The 13,724-nt window shown below is 46.6% G+C and overlaps 1 protein-coding gene across 5 annotated transcripts in view; it reads left to right on the forward strand.

The window, feature by feature from the left end:
- Positions 1 to 13,437, forward strand: part of GLYR1 (glyoxylate reductase 1 homolog) — a 34,078-nt gene extending 20,641 nt beyond the window's left edge. For 2 of the 5 annotated variants that reach the window (XM_047838191.1, XM_047838195.1), the window contains 7 exons: positions 771 to 870; positions 4,562 to 4,672; positions 5,311 to 5,412; positions 6,038 to 6,200; positions 6,518 to 6,697; positions 7,013 to 7,137; positions 11,254 to 13,437. In XM_047838191.1, coding sequence (XP_047694147.1) covers positions 771 to 870; positions 4,562 to 4,672; positions 5,311 to 5,412; positions 6,038 to 6,200; positions 6,518 to 6,697; positions 7,013 to 7,137; positions 11,254 to 11,328 — 856 coding nt within the window. In that variant the 3' untranslated portion in view covers positions 11,329 to 13,437. The remainder of the gene's footprint in view (positions 1 to 770; positions 871 to 4,561; positions 4,673 to 5,310; positions 5,413 to 6,037; positions 6,201 to 6,517; positions 6,698 to 7,012; positions 7,138 to 11,253) is intronic. The other 3 variants (XM_047838194.1, XM_047838192.1, XM_047838193.1) reach the window with 3 other exon arrangements.
- Positions 13,438 to 13,724: the final 287 nt, after the last annotated feature.

Below are 13,724 nucleotides of genomic sequence, written 5' to 3' on the forward strand. Positions count from 1 at the left end.
CAAGATAAAATCACCTGTAAAAGCAGTAGAAACGGCAGTAGTAGCCAACAGCCCCCGAGTTCTCGGGGTTGCACAAAGGAGCAGGCTACCGGACGTGAAAGTGAACAGGCATGCTGTCCACCTGAACTTTAGTCCCCAAAGATGAGAATGGGCCTACAGTTAGAAGGGTGTGGTGGAGAACTGTGGACGGGCCAGTGGAAAGCCGTGACGGGGTCAGGAGAAGGCAGGCATAGGAAGAATTCGTGCTCTGGAAAAGATTGGCTCCAAAGGAAGCTTTGAAGAGGGTCAAGACCCGTCTCTGCTGGTAGCGGGAAGAACACAAGTGTAGTGTCGGAAGTAGAGCTGGACAGGGAGATGAAGACTGATCCTGATTCCTACAGCTGAAGAAGTTTGCTGATGTGCTTTAAAGTGGCATCTGAAAGCCAGGCATTTGGAGGGGTCGATCGGGAAGCTGTTGCAAGAGCCGAAGACAGAGGCCTGCTTTCTTGCTCTAACGGAATTCAAAGCTCAGACCGTCTATCACAGCAGTAAGGAAACAATTTGGGAGACTTGCCCGAAACCATATGAGAGGCACACCTCTTTCTGTGGCAGGCAAAGGTCTAGAAAAGCCCATTTCAATTGAGGGACACTTCTAAACAATGGCAGGGTAAGAAAAGGCACAACATACACACACTGCTTCCTGCTCTGCTGTGGTGCTGCCAGCCGCTGAGTGGTTTCTGGTGACCACGGTCCCACTCCACCCTGAACCGATCAGTGTCTCTCTTTTTCAGGATAGGATTTTTGGGCCTTGGCCTCATGGGAAGTGGCATCGTCTCCAACTTGCTAAAAATGGGTCACACAGTAACCGTCTGGAACCGGACTGCAGAGAAAGTAAGCATTCGTGGCGGTGCTTGTCAGACGGGGTGGGACAAACCCTTGACCCTTGGAGTTGGAGTAACTAGTAACTGAGGATAGGAATCTTCCTATTGTCTCCGCTCAGCATTTTGCATGTGTAGAGTAGCCAAGTATAGAGCCAAGCTCTATAGTTCAGGCAAGTAAAGATGGAGGTACAGAAGCTTAGGATGTTATTTACAAAAGGATGTAAGCTTAGGATGCTGTTTATAAAAAGTAAACACTTAAAAACATACAGGCCTATAAAAAGAAGTGAAATTCTCCCTTCCTTGCCATTAGCTGAGGTAGCTCACATCAGGTGTTTGTATCCTTTTGTTCATGCACGTGCAAATGCATGTGAGTGTGTTAGTAATTCATTGATACCGAGTGTGTGGAGATAGATTTATTTCTTCCTTTTGCATGGCTGCACTGTATTCTGTCGTTGGGATTGTATTAACAGCACCTTGCAGTAGAGCATTCTGCAGTGATGGAGATGTCCAGGATTTGTCCAATGTGACACCCACTATTCACATGTGGCTCTTCAGCACTTGAATCAATGGCTAGTACGACTTAAGAATTGAAATTTTAATTTTACATCATTTAAATGTAATAGTCCCCCATGGCTAATGGCAACCAAAGTAGGCAGGACAGGTTTAGAAGTTCTTAACCTAGGGTGGTGGTCCACTACTTCAAGGGTCTGTGCATGCCCTGAAATGGAACTCCAGGTCTGAATGTGCACCTCTGCACTGGAGAGAAGCCATGGCTTCTCCCATCAAGTTCTTATCCAAGAAAAGGTGAAGAACAGTAGTCTGAGTACAAGAAACTAAAGCCCTGTACTCACCAGGAACACAGGAAGAGACTGAGGAAGGACCAGCCCGTTGGGAGCCTGTGTGGCTGAACATGTGTTTACAAAGTGACTGGATGAGCACCCCATGTGCAGCTAGGTGCAGCTGTGGTAGGAGGGTGGTTGCTGAAGGAGGTGGCAGGCCTAATGGATTAGAATTAACAGAAATGTTCTTGGCAAGGTAAAAAAAAAAAAAAAAAAAAATCACTCTAATGAAACAAATGCCTTTTCAAGGATAAAAGGAACTGGTTGGAGAGTCAAAGGGTCTGTGGGGGAAAGGGCACTGAAGGCCCTGAAAGCCTTACTGAAGGATTTGGGCTTCAGCTGCTGGGCATTGGGTAGGGGCTGTGGGGACCCACGTCAGGAGGGTGATCAGGTCCCATCGGCAGTATTTGTTGTGATTCGAGGCAAGGGTAACCAGGAAATGTAGATGCACAGTTGCAGAAGTTGGGAGAGTCAGGGTTTTCCTTATAAGTGCCTTCCCCTTTGATAGAAGTGCCTCTTGTCATCCTGTATCTTGATTGGAAAACCTAAATGTTATGTAAACATGGCCATTCTTTCCAGATTAATTTATGGGAAAGCAGTAGAGCATAGCAGTTAGGAATCTGGTGTGGAATCAGACAGACCTAAATCCAAGTTACAGCCATCCTGCTCACCATTTTTAGCAACGCTGTTTATCTCCCTAAGTCTCAGACTTCTCATCTGTGCAAAAGATTAAATGAGATGATGTAAAGTACTCAGCACCATGCTTGGCACAAGTTAAGTAGTAAATGTCATCTTTAAAAACTTGTCTAATTCTTTGGGGTGACTGAGTCGGTTAAGCGTCTGGCTCTCTTGGCTCAGGTCATGATCTCATGGTTTGTGAGTTTGAGCCCCACATTGGGCTCTGCACTGATAGCGCAGAGCCTACTTGGGATTCTCTCTCTCCTTCTCTCCCTTCCCCTCCCCAGCTCACATGGGCAGTCTCTGTCTCTCAAATAAATAAACATTTTTAGAAAGCCATCTAATTTTTGACCATCCCTGTAGAATTGTTTTAAACTATCTTGGCAAAAAAAAAAAAAAAATTACTCTCTGGTTCTTCTGGAATAGCTTATGGAAAACGTATTTTCAGAAAAGAAAGTAATGAGATCTCTCTCAAGCAAAGTTTAAAACATAAAGCGATATACTAAAAGGCTGAGTTGTTGTGTACCGTGATAAAGAAGCACACCCATCAGGTAGGCTGGACAGCTGGGGCTGCAACTGATAGAGGTGGCTCTGTAGGAATCAGTGAGATAGGAGAAAGGTCAGTCAGTAAGTTCTGTTCAGGACAACTGATTGCAAGTTTGGGGAAATGCTACTCTCACCTCCTACCACGTACTAAAATAAATTGAAAATAGACTAAAGTGTACATCAACCAAACGTGCTTATAGCAAATGTGATAACTCAACACACACAATAGCTTACAAAAGAAACAATAAACGAAGATATTAAATTTAAAAGGTTCAGTAATTGGAGCACCTGCCTGGCTCAGTTGGTGGAGCCTGTGACTCTTGATCTCATCTTCATGAGTTCAAGCCCCACATTGGGCATGGAGCCTACTTAAAAATTTTTTTATGAAATTAAAAAATATGTAAAAGGTTCAATAATCAAGAATAATCAAAATACATATCAAACAAAAAGTTACTGGGTTTGGCAGGTTAAATCATCAAGTAGGGCAGAGTTTTTATGTATTTACGGATGCTTGTTTGTTGTTTTTAAATGATGTACTCAGTGCTGGTAATTTGATACCTTGCCAGTGATCATTATAAATTAACATGGCTCCACTGGAAAGCCATTTGTCTACATTTATTAAGAAGTTGAACACCATTTGGAACCTGTTTGTTCTACTTTCGGGGACCTAGATTCAAAACATAAAGGAAAAGAATTGTACATAAAGATATTAGTTGGAGTCACTTTTTTTTTTTAAGTTTGTTTATTTTGAAAGAGAACGAGCAGGGGAGAGAGGGAAAGAGAATCCCAGGCAGACTCCATACTTCCCACTGAGCCCAGTCCGGGGCTCAGTCTCACGATGGTGAAATCATGACCTGAGCTGAAATCAAAAATCGGATGCTTGATCAATTGAGCCACACAGGCGCCCCTGGAGTCATTTATAATTAAAAGCAGGTTTGATACTGAACTTCGGGAGAGCCATTAGGTAAATTCAGGTGTGTCTCAATGGGATATTCTGCAGCCATCCATTATAAACAATAATTAAGAAAGACTGTAATGTGGATAAATGTAAATCACACACGATATTAAAAGTTGGTTACAAAATAGGTTCACGTTATTCTAATTACTTCTTTAAATTATTTTGGAAAAGGAAAAAACTGAAATATTGATAATGTTTTGTTATGAGGTGGGTAATTTTAATTCTCAAGGAAGAAAAGTTAAAGCTTTTAGACACCCAGGAACATCTCGGTAAGGAATGGCAGCCTCCCAGCCCCAGACCTGCTTCCCCAGCACAGTGTGAGTAGCCCAGGACACTGGGCAGGTTTTGCCACAGCCAAGACAGCCACAGAGGGTTGCGGACAGGTGCTATTTACATCCTGTTCTTCAAACAGGAAACCTTTAGCAGACACTTGTTTTGTGCCTACTGTGAAGTAGAACTTTGTTCTAGGCACCAGTTATGCAAAAATATGAGACGGTCCTTAAGGGGCCCAATCTACTTCCTTCAAAAAGCTGGACCACCACTCTGGTGTCCCCAGCTCCTAGCCTCAGCCTCCTGCCTTGAGAGGCCAGCCAGGAGGACTGGACAGGGTGTCTCTGGCCTGGTTGTTGTATTGGTTGTGCACTGCCTGTAGCTCACATTAGGATCTGTGACTTTTGCAGTGTGATTTGTTCATCCAGGAGGGGGCCCGCCTAGGAAGAACCCCCGCTGAAGTCGTTTCAACTTGTGACATCACCTTCGCCTGCGTGTCAGATCCCAAGGCAGCCAAGGACGTAAGGATCCCCTCTTCTCCCATCATGTTGTGGCCAGGAAAACTGTCTGGCCTCCCTCTCCCCCACCCCATCTCCCCTGCCCATGAGTGAGTGTCTACAGCATGTGGGGGAGTTGAATTTCCCATCTGGGGCCATCCCCCATTGTGAAAAATATTTTTGTAAATTGAATCAGACTTCCTTTGATTCAGAACAAAGAGTAAAAACGAGGGTCCCTGAGATCTATGCTGACGAGCCCTGAGTATTCGTATTGTGTCCGTGTGCCCAGATCCTCTGTTTAGCTGTGGCTCTCTTTGTATGTTTTCACATTTCAAGTACAGTAGTCATCTTGTTAAACTGGTGACTACTTTAATCCGGGTAAATCCAATGAAACCCAAGAAAATACTGAGGTTATCATTTAAATGGGAGGTTTTTAATAAAAAGGAGCACATAAACCCTTTTACAAGATTGTTAGGAACGTACTAGAGGTATTTTTCATTCCTACGCTTATTTCACTTGCTTTCCCCCTTTTCAGCCTTAATATTCAGTTCCTAATCAGTAAGTGAGCCAAAAAAGCAACAGAATTCTAACCTGAGGTCTAAGGGGCTCCTGGGCATCTGGCCAAGAGCCTGGGCTATTGCTTCTCCCTTGTGTCTCCACAGCTGGTGCTGGGCCCCAGTGGTGTACTGCAAGGGATCCGCCCTGGGAAGTGCTATGTGGACATGTCAACAGTGGATGCTGACACAGTCACTGAGCTGGCCCAGGTAGCAGCCTCGTTTGTGGTGGCCTTCCAACATCCTTGTGGTTGGAGCCCAAGACTCTAACTGATCACTCCTGAGTGGGCAACTTGGTTACTCTAAAGACAAAAGCAGGGAGAGAAAGAAAGGCCTGTAGCCTTGGGGCTAGGTTGTCTTCGCTCTTTACTTTCAAAGCCACAGCTAGTCTGAATAGCCATGAGAGGAGAGGTGTTGCCCAGCTGGGATGGGCATTAGGTCCCAGAGCTGTGAGCCCCACAGTGAGAAGCATTCCAGGCAGCTGGCAGGGCCTTTTTGGTTTAAGCAGCTATCCACATTTGATCCTAGCAGTATTCTTTCCACTAAGCTGCTGGGCCAAGTGGTGACTTCTGGCCCCTCTGTGCCCTGAGGGTGGCTTAAGTCAGAGAAGGGAAGTGTCTGGAGGAGGTATGGTCAGCCAAGCCATGAGCATGGTCATGTTTGGTCTTTGTAAGAAATTGCAAGTAAATGGGAACAGGTGGGGAGACCTCAGCTTAGCTGCATGCTACATATGATTCAGGCATCTGTCTAGGGCCTCGGTGTGGAGGGCCAGGTGTTCCCACTTGAAACCCCAGTGAGGCGCAAGGCCTTCAGAAGCTATGACTTTCCTTTCCAGGTGATTGTGTCCAGGGGGGGCCGCTTTCTGGAAGCCCCGGTCTCAGGGAATCAGCAGCTGTCTAATGACGGGATGTTGGTGATCTTAGCAGCAGGAGACAGGGGCTTGTATGAGGACTGCAGCAGCTGCTTCCAGGCAATGGGGAAGACCTCCTTCTTTCTAGGTAACATGCCTGCCCACCTGTCGGGCCACTGCAGGCCCGGAGGCTGGGTGGGCCACATCCCCTCTAGACTGCACTGATGACAGCGTCACTCCCGCACGGCCTCTCTGCCTGGGGCCCCCGTGGGAAGGTTTCCTTTGACTTGCACAGTCAGTGCCTGGAAGGAGGAAGAGCCCGAAGGGTCAGAGCCAGTTCTGTCAGGGGCAGGTGAATGGGGCCTCCCCTGGGTGTAGAGGTGGGTCCGAGCAGGGATGAGGGTGGGCAGAAAGTCCCTGCCCTCAGATTCTTGAGAAGTGACCGTCATTCTCTACCCTGGCCAGGTGAGGTTGGCAACGCAGCCAAGATGATGCTGATCGTGAACATGGTCCAGGGAAGCTTCATGGCCACCATCGCTGAGGGCTTGACCCTGGCCCAAGTGACAGGCCAGTCCCAGCAGACACTCTTGGACATCCTGAATCAGGGACAGTTGGCCAGCATCTTCCTGGACCAGAAGTGCCAAAGTGAGTTGCCTTTGGCCTCTCTTGCATTTTAGTTCTGATAGGAGCTGAGAAACTGAGTCAGGCAGCTCTCACAGAGGAGTCTCTTCTTCAAGGGCTCATTGGGTGTGAAAGACGCACTCTCTTCATTCATTCTATGCCCTTGGTCAGAGGGGGTCCAGAGACCTGGCAGGTGGGATTTGGGGGTACTGGCTGGGAACTTGTCTCTTCAGTGTCCAAGAGGGAAGAAATGCCAGGTGTTGAGGCCTAACAGTACTACGGATAGTTTCTTAGTTAGAGTTTATTCAATTTGCCTGATAAGTGGCTTTCCTTCCTCAGATATCCTGCAAGGAAACTTTAAGCCTGATTTCTACCTGAAGTACATCCAGAAGGATCTCCGCTTAGCCATTGCCCTGGGTGATGCGGTCAACCATCCTACTCCTATGGCAGCTGCAGCCAACGAGGTACCTGCCAAAGGCGAAACACAACCCTGGCCATCTTCCTTTTGTCTTTACTATTTGCTACCCACCCCACCCCACCCCCTGCCCATCTTTATTTTGCTTTGTGTCTCATCTCTTGGGGTGGAATCTCAGGTCATTGTTTCTAGACAGGAGCATGTAAAACTGTATACTTCCTTCTTAGCCATGCCTACTTCCCATGTGATTTCTTCGACCTGTGGATTATTCAAAAGTGTATCATATAATTGGAGTTGTCCTACATATCTAATGATTATTGATTACTAATATGTCTCTGTTGTGGTTAAAAAACACATGCTGTATGATTTTGGGTTCTTTAAATTTAATCAGACTTGTTTTGTGGCCCAGCAGATGGATTGTCTTTGGGTGTGCTGTGTGCACTTAAGAGGACTATGTCCTGCAGATACCAGTTAGGTTGAGGTTGGTAGTTTTTTCGGATCACATTTACTGGCCTTTTTCTCTGGTTCTTTCAGTTGCTGAAAGATCTTAAAATCTCTAACTGTGATTGTGGGATTGTCTGTTTTTCCCTTTGATTTTGTCTATTATCTTTGAAACTCCTGTAATTTTGAAACTCTTAGCATTTATGATGGCCACATCTTCCTTATGAGTTTGCCCTTCTGTTTTTATAAAATGTCGCTTTCCGGTCTTTGTCTTGAAGCCTATTGCCCAGTTTTACTATAGGTGCTATTGTTTTTATATTTGTTTTAATATTTACTTATTTTTGAGAGAGAGAGAGAGAGCGAGCGTGTGAGCCAGGGGAGGGGCAGAGAGAGAGGGAGACAGAGAATCCCAAGCAGGCTCCACTCTGTCAGCGCAGAGCCCAATGTGAGCCTTAAACTCACGAATCATTAAATATGACCTGAGCTGAAATCAAGAGTCAAACGCTTAACCAAACTGAACCACCCACGTGCTCCATTGTATATTTTTTTCCATTCATTTGCTTTCAGTTTGTGTTTTTATACTGTATCTTTTGTATACAGCCTGTCATTGGAGCTTGGATTTTTACCCATTCTGAAAGATTCTGCCTATTAATTGGGGTGTTTGGTCATTTACCTTTTTTTGAATGACAACTTTATTAAGCACCTACACATGCACTTTTTGAAAAGTTGTTTAGAAGTGTAGCCTTAAAAAAGCTGAGCACTATTTCTTTACTGTAGAGTTACAATAAAAACTACATTTGTAGGGCGCCAGGTAGTTCAGTTGGTTAAGCATCTGACTTGGCTCAGGTCATGATCTCCCACTTTGTGAGTTCAAGCCCCACGTTGGTCTCTCTCCTGACAGCTCAGATCCTGCTCCGGATCCTCTGTCTCCCTCTCTCTCTGCCCCTTCCCCAAGCACATGTGCTCTCTCAAAAATAAACAAACATTTAAAAAAACAAAACTCTACATTTTGTGTAAAACACATAAATTCATTTATTTTAGAAGCTGTATCTTCCAAGTGCTAAAAAAGGATATGCATCACTCAAGTTAGATAGAAGTCTCCAGTGGCTTGTTCCAGCGAAGAAGTAAAGAAACACGGTTCTGGGGCGCCTGGGTGGCTCAGTCGGTTGAGCGTCCGACTTAAGCTCAGGTCATGATCTCACGGTCTGTGAGTTCAAGCCCCGTGTCAGGCTCTGGGCTGACAGCTCGGAGCCTGGAGCCTGCTTTGGATTCTGTGTCTCCCTCTCTCTCTGCCCCTCCCCCACTCATGCTCTGTTTCTCTCTCGTTCTCTCATTCTCTCTGTCAAAAATAAATAAACATTAAAAAAAAAAGGAAAAAAGAAACACGGTTCTGCTCTTTTCAGACCTACCTTTTCATAATCTGTAATCTTCTGTCCCTGAATTCTGTGTTTTCTGTCCCTTCCTTGTCTGCCTGAACATGCCAGAGTACTTACTTCACTTTTTCAGGTTGCAGTACAATTTCAGGTTACTCATGTTTGTTTTACCTTGGATTCTCTCTTAGCAGCGGACTTATTTTTGTATTTTGTATAATTTTTTTTGTCAACAAGCTTGTCTTTAACTGAAGTCAGTTCTGAAGGGTTCTATGTGTGGTTTGTGTTGGCAGGTTTCTCTGTGAGGTGATTTCTGACTTGCCTCTGCCCTGAGTCTACAGGATTTGTTGGCTTGAAAACAAATATTTTAGTTAATTTCTCAATGGAACGTGGTGCTATCTGGCCATTTGGATGGTGTGAATTTAGGCTCCTCACTGGTGCTTACTGTTCAGGATCTTAAGGTTAACTAGGCCAGTAACATTTAGTCCTTTTCTTAAAGTCTGTTAAGGTATGGTCAGATTTGGAGCTACCGTTTTATCATTTGATTGCTGCTTGTCTCTTCTGGCTTTTGACTGTCCTTCCTATTTTACTGCCTTTTGGATTATTTGAATATTTTCTAGAATTCCATTTTACCTACTGCCTTCTTAATGACGCATTGTTTCTGTTTTATCTTTGCCCTAGGGATATCAGTATGCAAGAATATGCAATATCCTTAAACTTCACGGTCTACTTAGAGTTAATCTTGTACCTCTTCACATAAAACACAGATACATTTCCATTTCCCTTCCCCTCCACCTCCTCCTTTAAGGCAGGGTTTCTCAACCTGGGCACGATGACATTTTGCTGTGGGAGCCATCCTGTGCTTACAGGATGTTTAGCAGCATCCCTGTCCTATACCCACTAGAGGCCAGCAACACCCCCTCAGTTGACACAATGTCTGCAGACGTTGCCAAATGTCCAGTGGGGGCAAAATAATCCCTGGTTGAGAACCCCTGCTTTAGGGTACAGATGTCCTCTGGGTTACATCTGCCTTTGTTTTAAACATACGGTCAACGTTGGAATGTTTTAAGTGGTCTTATGTATTTTATTTTAACGAAGAGAGAAAATAATTGTATATTTCTCTTATTTACCATTTCCAGGGCTCTTCATTCTTTTCTAAAGAATTGAATTTCTCTCTGGGATTGTTTCCTTTCAGCTGGAAGAACTTGCTTTAGCATTCCCTGTAGTGCAGGTCTGCTGGCAATGATTGGTTTTCTTGTATCTGAAAAGGTCCTATGGAGCCTTCCTGTTGAGTTGACAGCTACACCTGAGCTGTAATGGACACTCAACTATAGTGGCTTCAGCTGGACTGTGTTTGAAAAAAGACAAAAATGCAGCTTGTATGGGGGAACCTTGTGTTCAACTGCATTTCCTCAGTGTGCCTGGATGCCATACTGCCTTTGTCCAATGGCTTTTTAATTCTCTTCACACTCGTTCATAATATTCACCTAGTGTCTCTGGAGTGGCTGTTGATTGCCAGGCACTATTCTAGGTTCTGGGGACGTGTTCAGGAGCAGCCCGTTCCCTCCCTTGTGGTGCTTACATTTTAATGGAAAGAGGCACAAGACAGGCAGATAAGTATTTGAACAAGAGTCTGTAAAGGTCAGAAGTATAGTAAAATACAGCAGAGTGAGTGAAGCGGTGCGGCCGCTGTCTTAGATAGGCTGCTCAGGAGAGGCCTCGGAGCTGACTGGGAAGGGGCCAGCTGTGCTGAGGGAAAAGCATCCCACACAGAGGGAAGGACGAGGATAGCAGCCCAGAGCATAACACAGGAAGACCCTGGAGGTAGGAAGGGACGTGATTATAATTGCCAACAATGCTCTAAGCACTTTACCTCCTCAGTCCCTTTAAACCTCATGATAACCTTGTCACCTTCTCCATGACATCAAGTAGTAGTGGTAACGGCAAATAAACACTGAGGCACCTGGCTCAAGATCAGTGGGGGGCCTGGGTGGCTCAGTCATTTAAGCGCCCAGCTTTAGCGCAAGTCCTGATCTCATGGCTCGTGAACTCTAGCCCCGCATCGGGCTCTCTGCTGTCCACACAGAGCACCCTTCAGATCCTCTGTCCCCCTCTCTCTGCCCCTCCCCTGCTTACACTGTCTCTCAAAAATAAACATTTTTTTATTAAAAAAAAAAAAAAAATCAGTGTGGGGGTTGGCCAGGAGTTGTACCTAGGTAGCCTGGACTCCAAAGGCTGCCTGCCGCCTGCCGCCTGCCTGCCTGACCACATCTAGAACCGCCTCCAGGAAGCAGATTGTGTTTTTAAGTCAGCTCTGTGGACAGAGTATAAGCCTATCTCCTTTTTTTTTCCAGGTGTACAAAAGAGCCAAGGCACTGGACCAGTCTGACAACGACATGTCTGCCGTGTACCGAGCCTATATACACTAAGCCCTCGATACCCCATCCCTGCCCCCCAAGTCTTCCCTCTGGCCCCTCCTCCTCACATGGGGTTGGGGTCCTGGGACTTAGCTCTGGACCAGTCCACCTGTCTCCATCTCCTTTTCTACAGACTTTGAGACTTGCCATCAGCACAGCACACAGCGTCACCCCTCCCCTGGAGGTCCTGGGGAGGGGAGGGGTGTCAGCAGGATTGGCCTTTGGGAAAGCTCTTGAGCTGGGCACTGGCCCCGGACTAGGTGGCTGTGTGTTCACACACACACACACACACACACACACACACACACACACACCCTACACACCACACACTGGCTCTCGCCCCAGGATAGAAGCTGCCCAGAAACTGCTGCCTGGCTTTTTTTTCCTCCTGAGCTTGTCTTATCTCAGACCCTTTCCAGTAGAGGAACTAGAATCAGCAGTGAGAACTGGAAGCCTTCCCACTGCTGCCGTCCCTCAGAGCAAAGAGGCTGTGGTTACGTCCACGTCCCCCCACTGGATCCCCCATGTGAGAGAGAGGCTCTGGGTCAAGATGAGCCAGCACCGACTCCAAACAGAGGGTCCCCATGGGCCCTCCAACCTCAGGTGACCAGCTGATGAGGATTGTCATATTTAAGCTACCAATGTGCAACCAACTCTCCGTAAATGCCTTTGTGAACTGAAAAGAGATTGGCAAAGTTGAGCGAACACAGGGCTCTGGCTCTCCAGGGAGAGCAGCAAATCGCCAGCACGTTAGGTGAGCCTCACAGAAGCCTGCTCTCCTCGCCGCTCTTGAGCACCTGTCCCAGGAGTCACCATCACTGCAGAGCCCTGGGCTGGGATCAGACTTCCTCACTTTGGTGTAGGGGGAGCTCACTCCTCACCAGGCTCTTAGTATTTGGATTTGCATTCCAGCCCTTGGGAAGGGGATCCTGAGGGCCACCAGGGAGGAGCAAAGAGGGAGGAGAGTGGGGTTCCTTCCTGTTTCCGTTATGCTGCAGACTCCACCTGGAGCCACTCTGACTGGGTCCCCTCACAGCAGTCCCATCCTCTCCAACCTGCTCCTGCACATGTTCCCCACCTGCCTACCTTTTCATTCTCCCTTCCTCCTCTTCTTCCCATGGAGACAGTGTTTCTGTCCCTTCTTTGGCCCAAACCCAGCCTGACCAACGATGGCCATTTCTTAGGCTCAGCTCTTGAAACAGGATCGAGTGTCTTCACTTCAGCCAGAAGCATAGCCTTCAATGCTTCCAGGGCCCCAGGGTCTTTTGGGAGGGAAGAGAACTGAACCTGACCCAACCTGAACTAACTGACCCGAAGAGGTAGATCTAAGACATCTTTGAGACCCTAACATTTCTCCTTGGATAGGGGACCAGAGGGACTTACGATGTGGTGTAAAAACAAGGAGAAGTCACCCAAAGGATGTCCATGTTCTCTCCCTCTATATGGGTTGAATTTTCCAAAGTTATACTTTGCAGGTCAGCATTTCTAGTGAATATATATAATGAGGAGACCACACTGGTGTGGACCCCTCCCCCTCACAAATTTGGCCCTTTTCCACTGATAGAACCCAGGCTAGGGGATCTCAGAAGACATAGGGGGGAGGGCAGGGAAGATGCCTGCGGGTTTTTGGCATAATTTCACTGGGATTTGGAATTCTTTTCTGTCTGAACACAAAGCCTGTTCTAGTCCTAGCCGGACACTCGGGGTTGGGGGTTGGAGGGTGGGGGTGGGGGAAGATGCTGTAATGAAACTGGTTAGTCAATGTTGTCTTAATATTGTTGGCAATTCTGTAAAGTTTCTTTTTATGACTATTTCTGTTTAAGCTATTTCACCTTTGTTTTGAAATCCTTCCCTTTTAGAAGAAAATGTGACACTTGTGAAAAAGCTTGTAAGAAAGCCCCTCTTCCACCATCCCTTTTTTTTCCCCTTTAAACCTACTTTAAATGACAAATCTTCTAGGTAATTAAGGTTGTGAATTTTTATTTTTGCTTTGTTTTTAATGAGCATTTGTCTTTCAGAATAGGATTGTGTGATGTTTAAATGGCAAAAACAAAACATGATTTTGTGCAATTAACAAAAAAAGCTACTGCAAGCAAAATAAAACGTTTCTTGGTAACACAACTGTGACTGATTACCTCGGCAGTGGCCTGTGCCCAGACCCAGAGTGCTGTGTGGTGGAGGGAGGAGGGCAGGGAGCGCAAGAACGGCCCCGCAGCCCTCGCGCCGGGACTGCGCCGGGACTGCCTGGTCGTCCGGCTGGTTCCTCCTGGACCAACGGAACTCGCGAACTCCGCGGGAGGAGGGCGAGGCGGAGCAGGAACAGGCTGCCACGCCGGCCAATCGCCGGGCGCGGCGAGAGCAAACCATCCCTCTGGCCAATCAATGTGCGCAAGCGGAGCAGGGCGCCC

Source organism: Prionailurus viverrinus, chromosome E3 (assembly GCF_022837055.1).
Source record: "Prionailurus viverrinus isolate Anna chromosome E3, UM_Priviv_1.0, whole genome shotgun sequence".
NCBI classification, from domain to species: domain Eukaryota; kingdom Metazoa; phylum Chordata; class Mammalia; order Carnivora; family Felidae; genus Prionailurus; species Prionailurus viverrinus.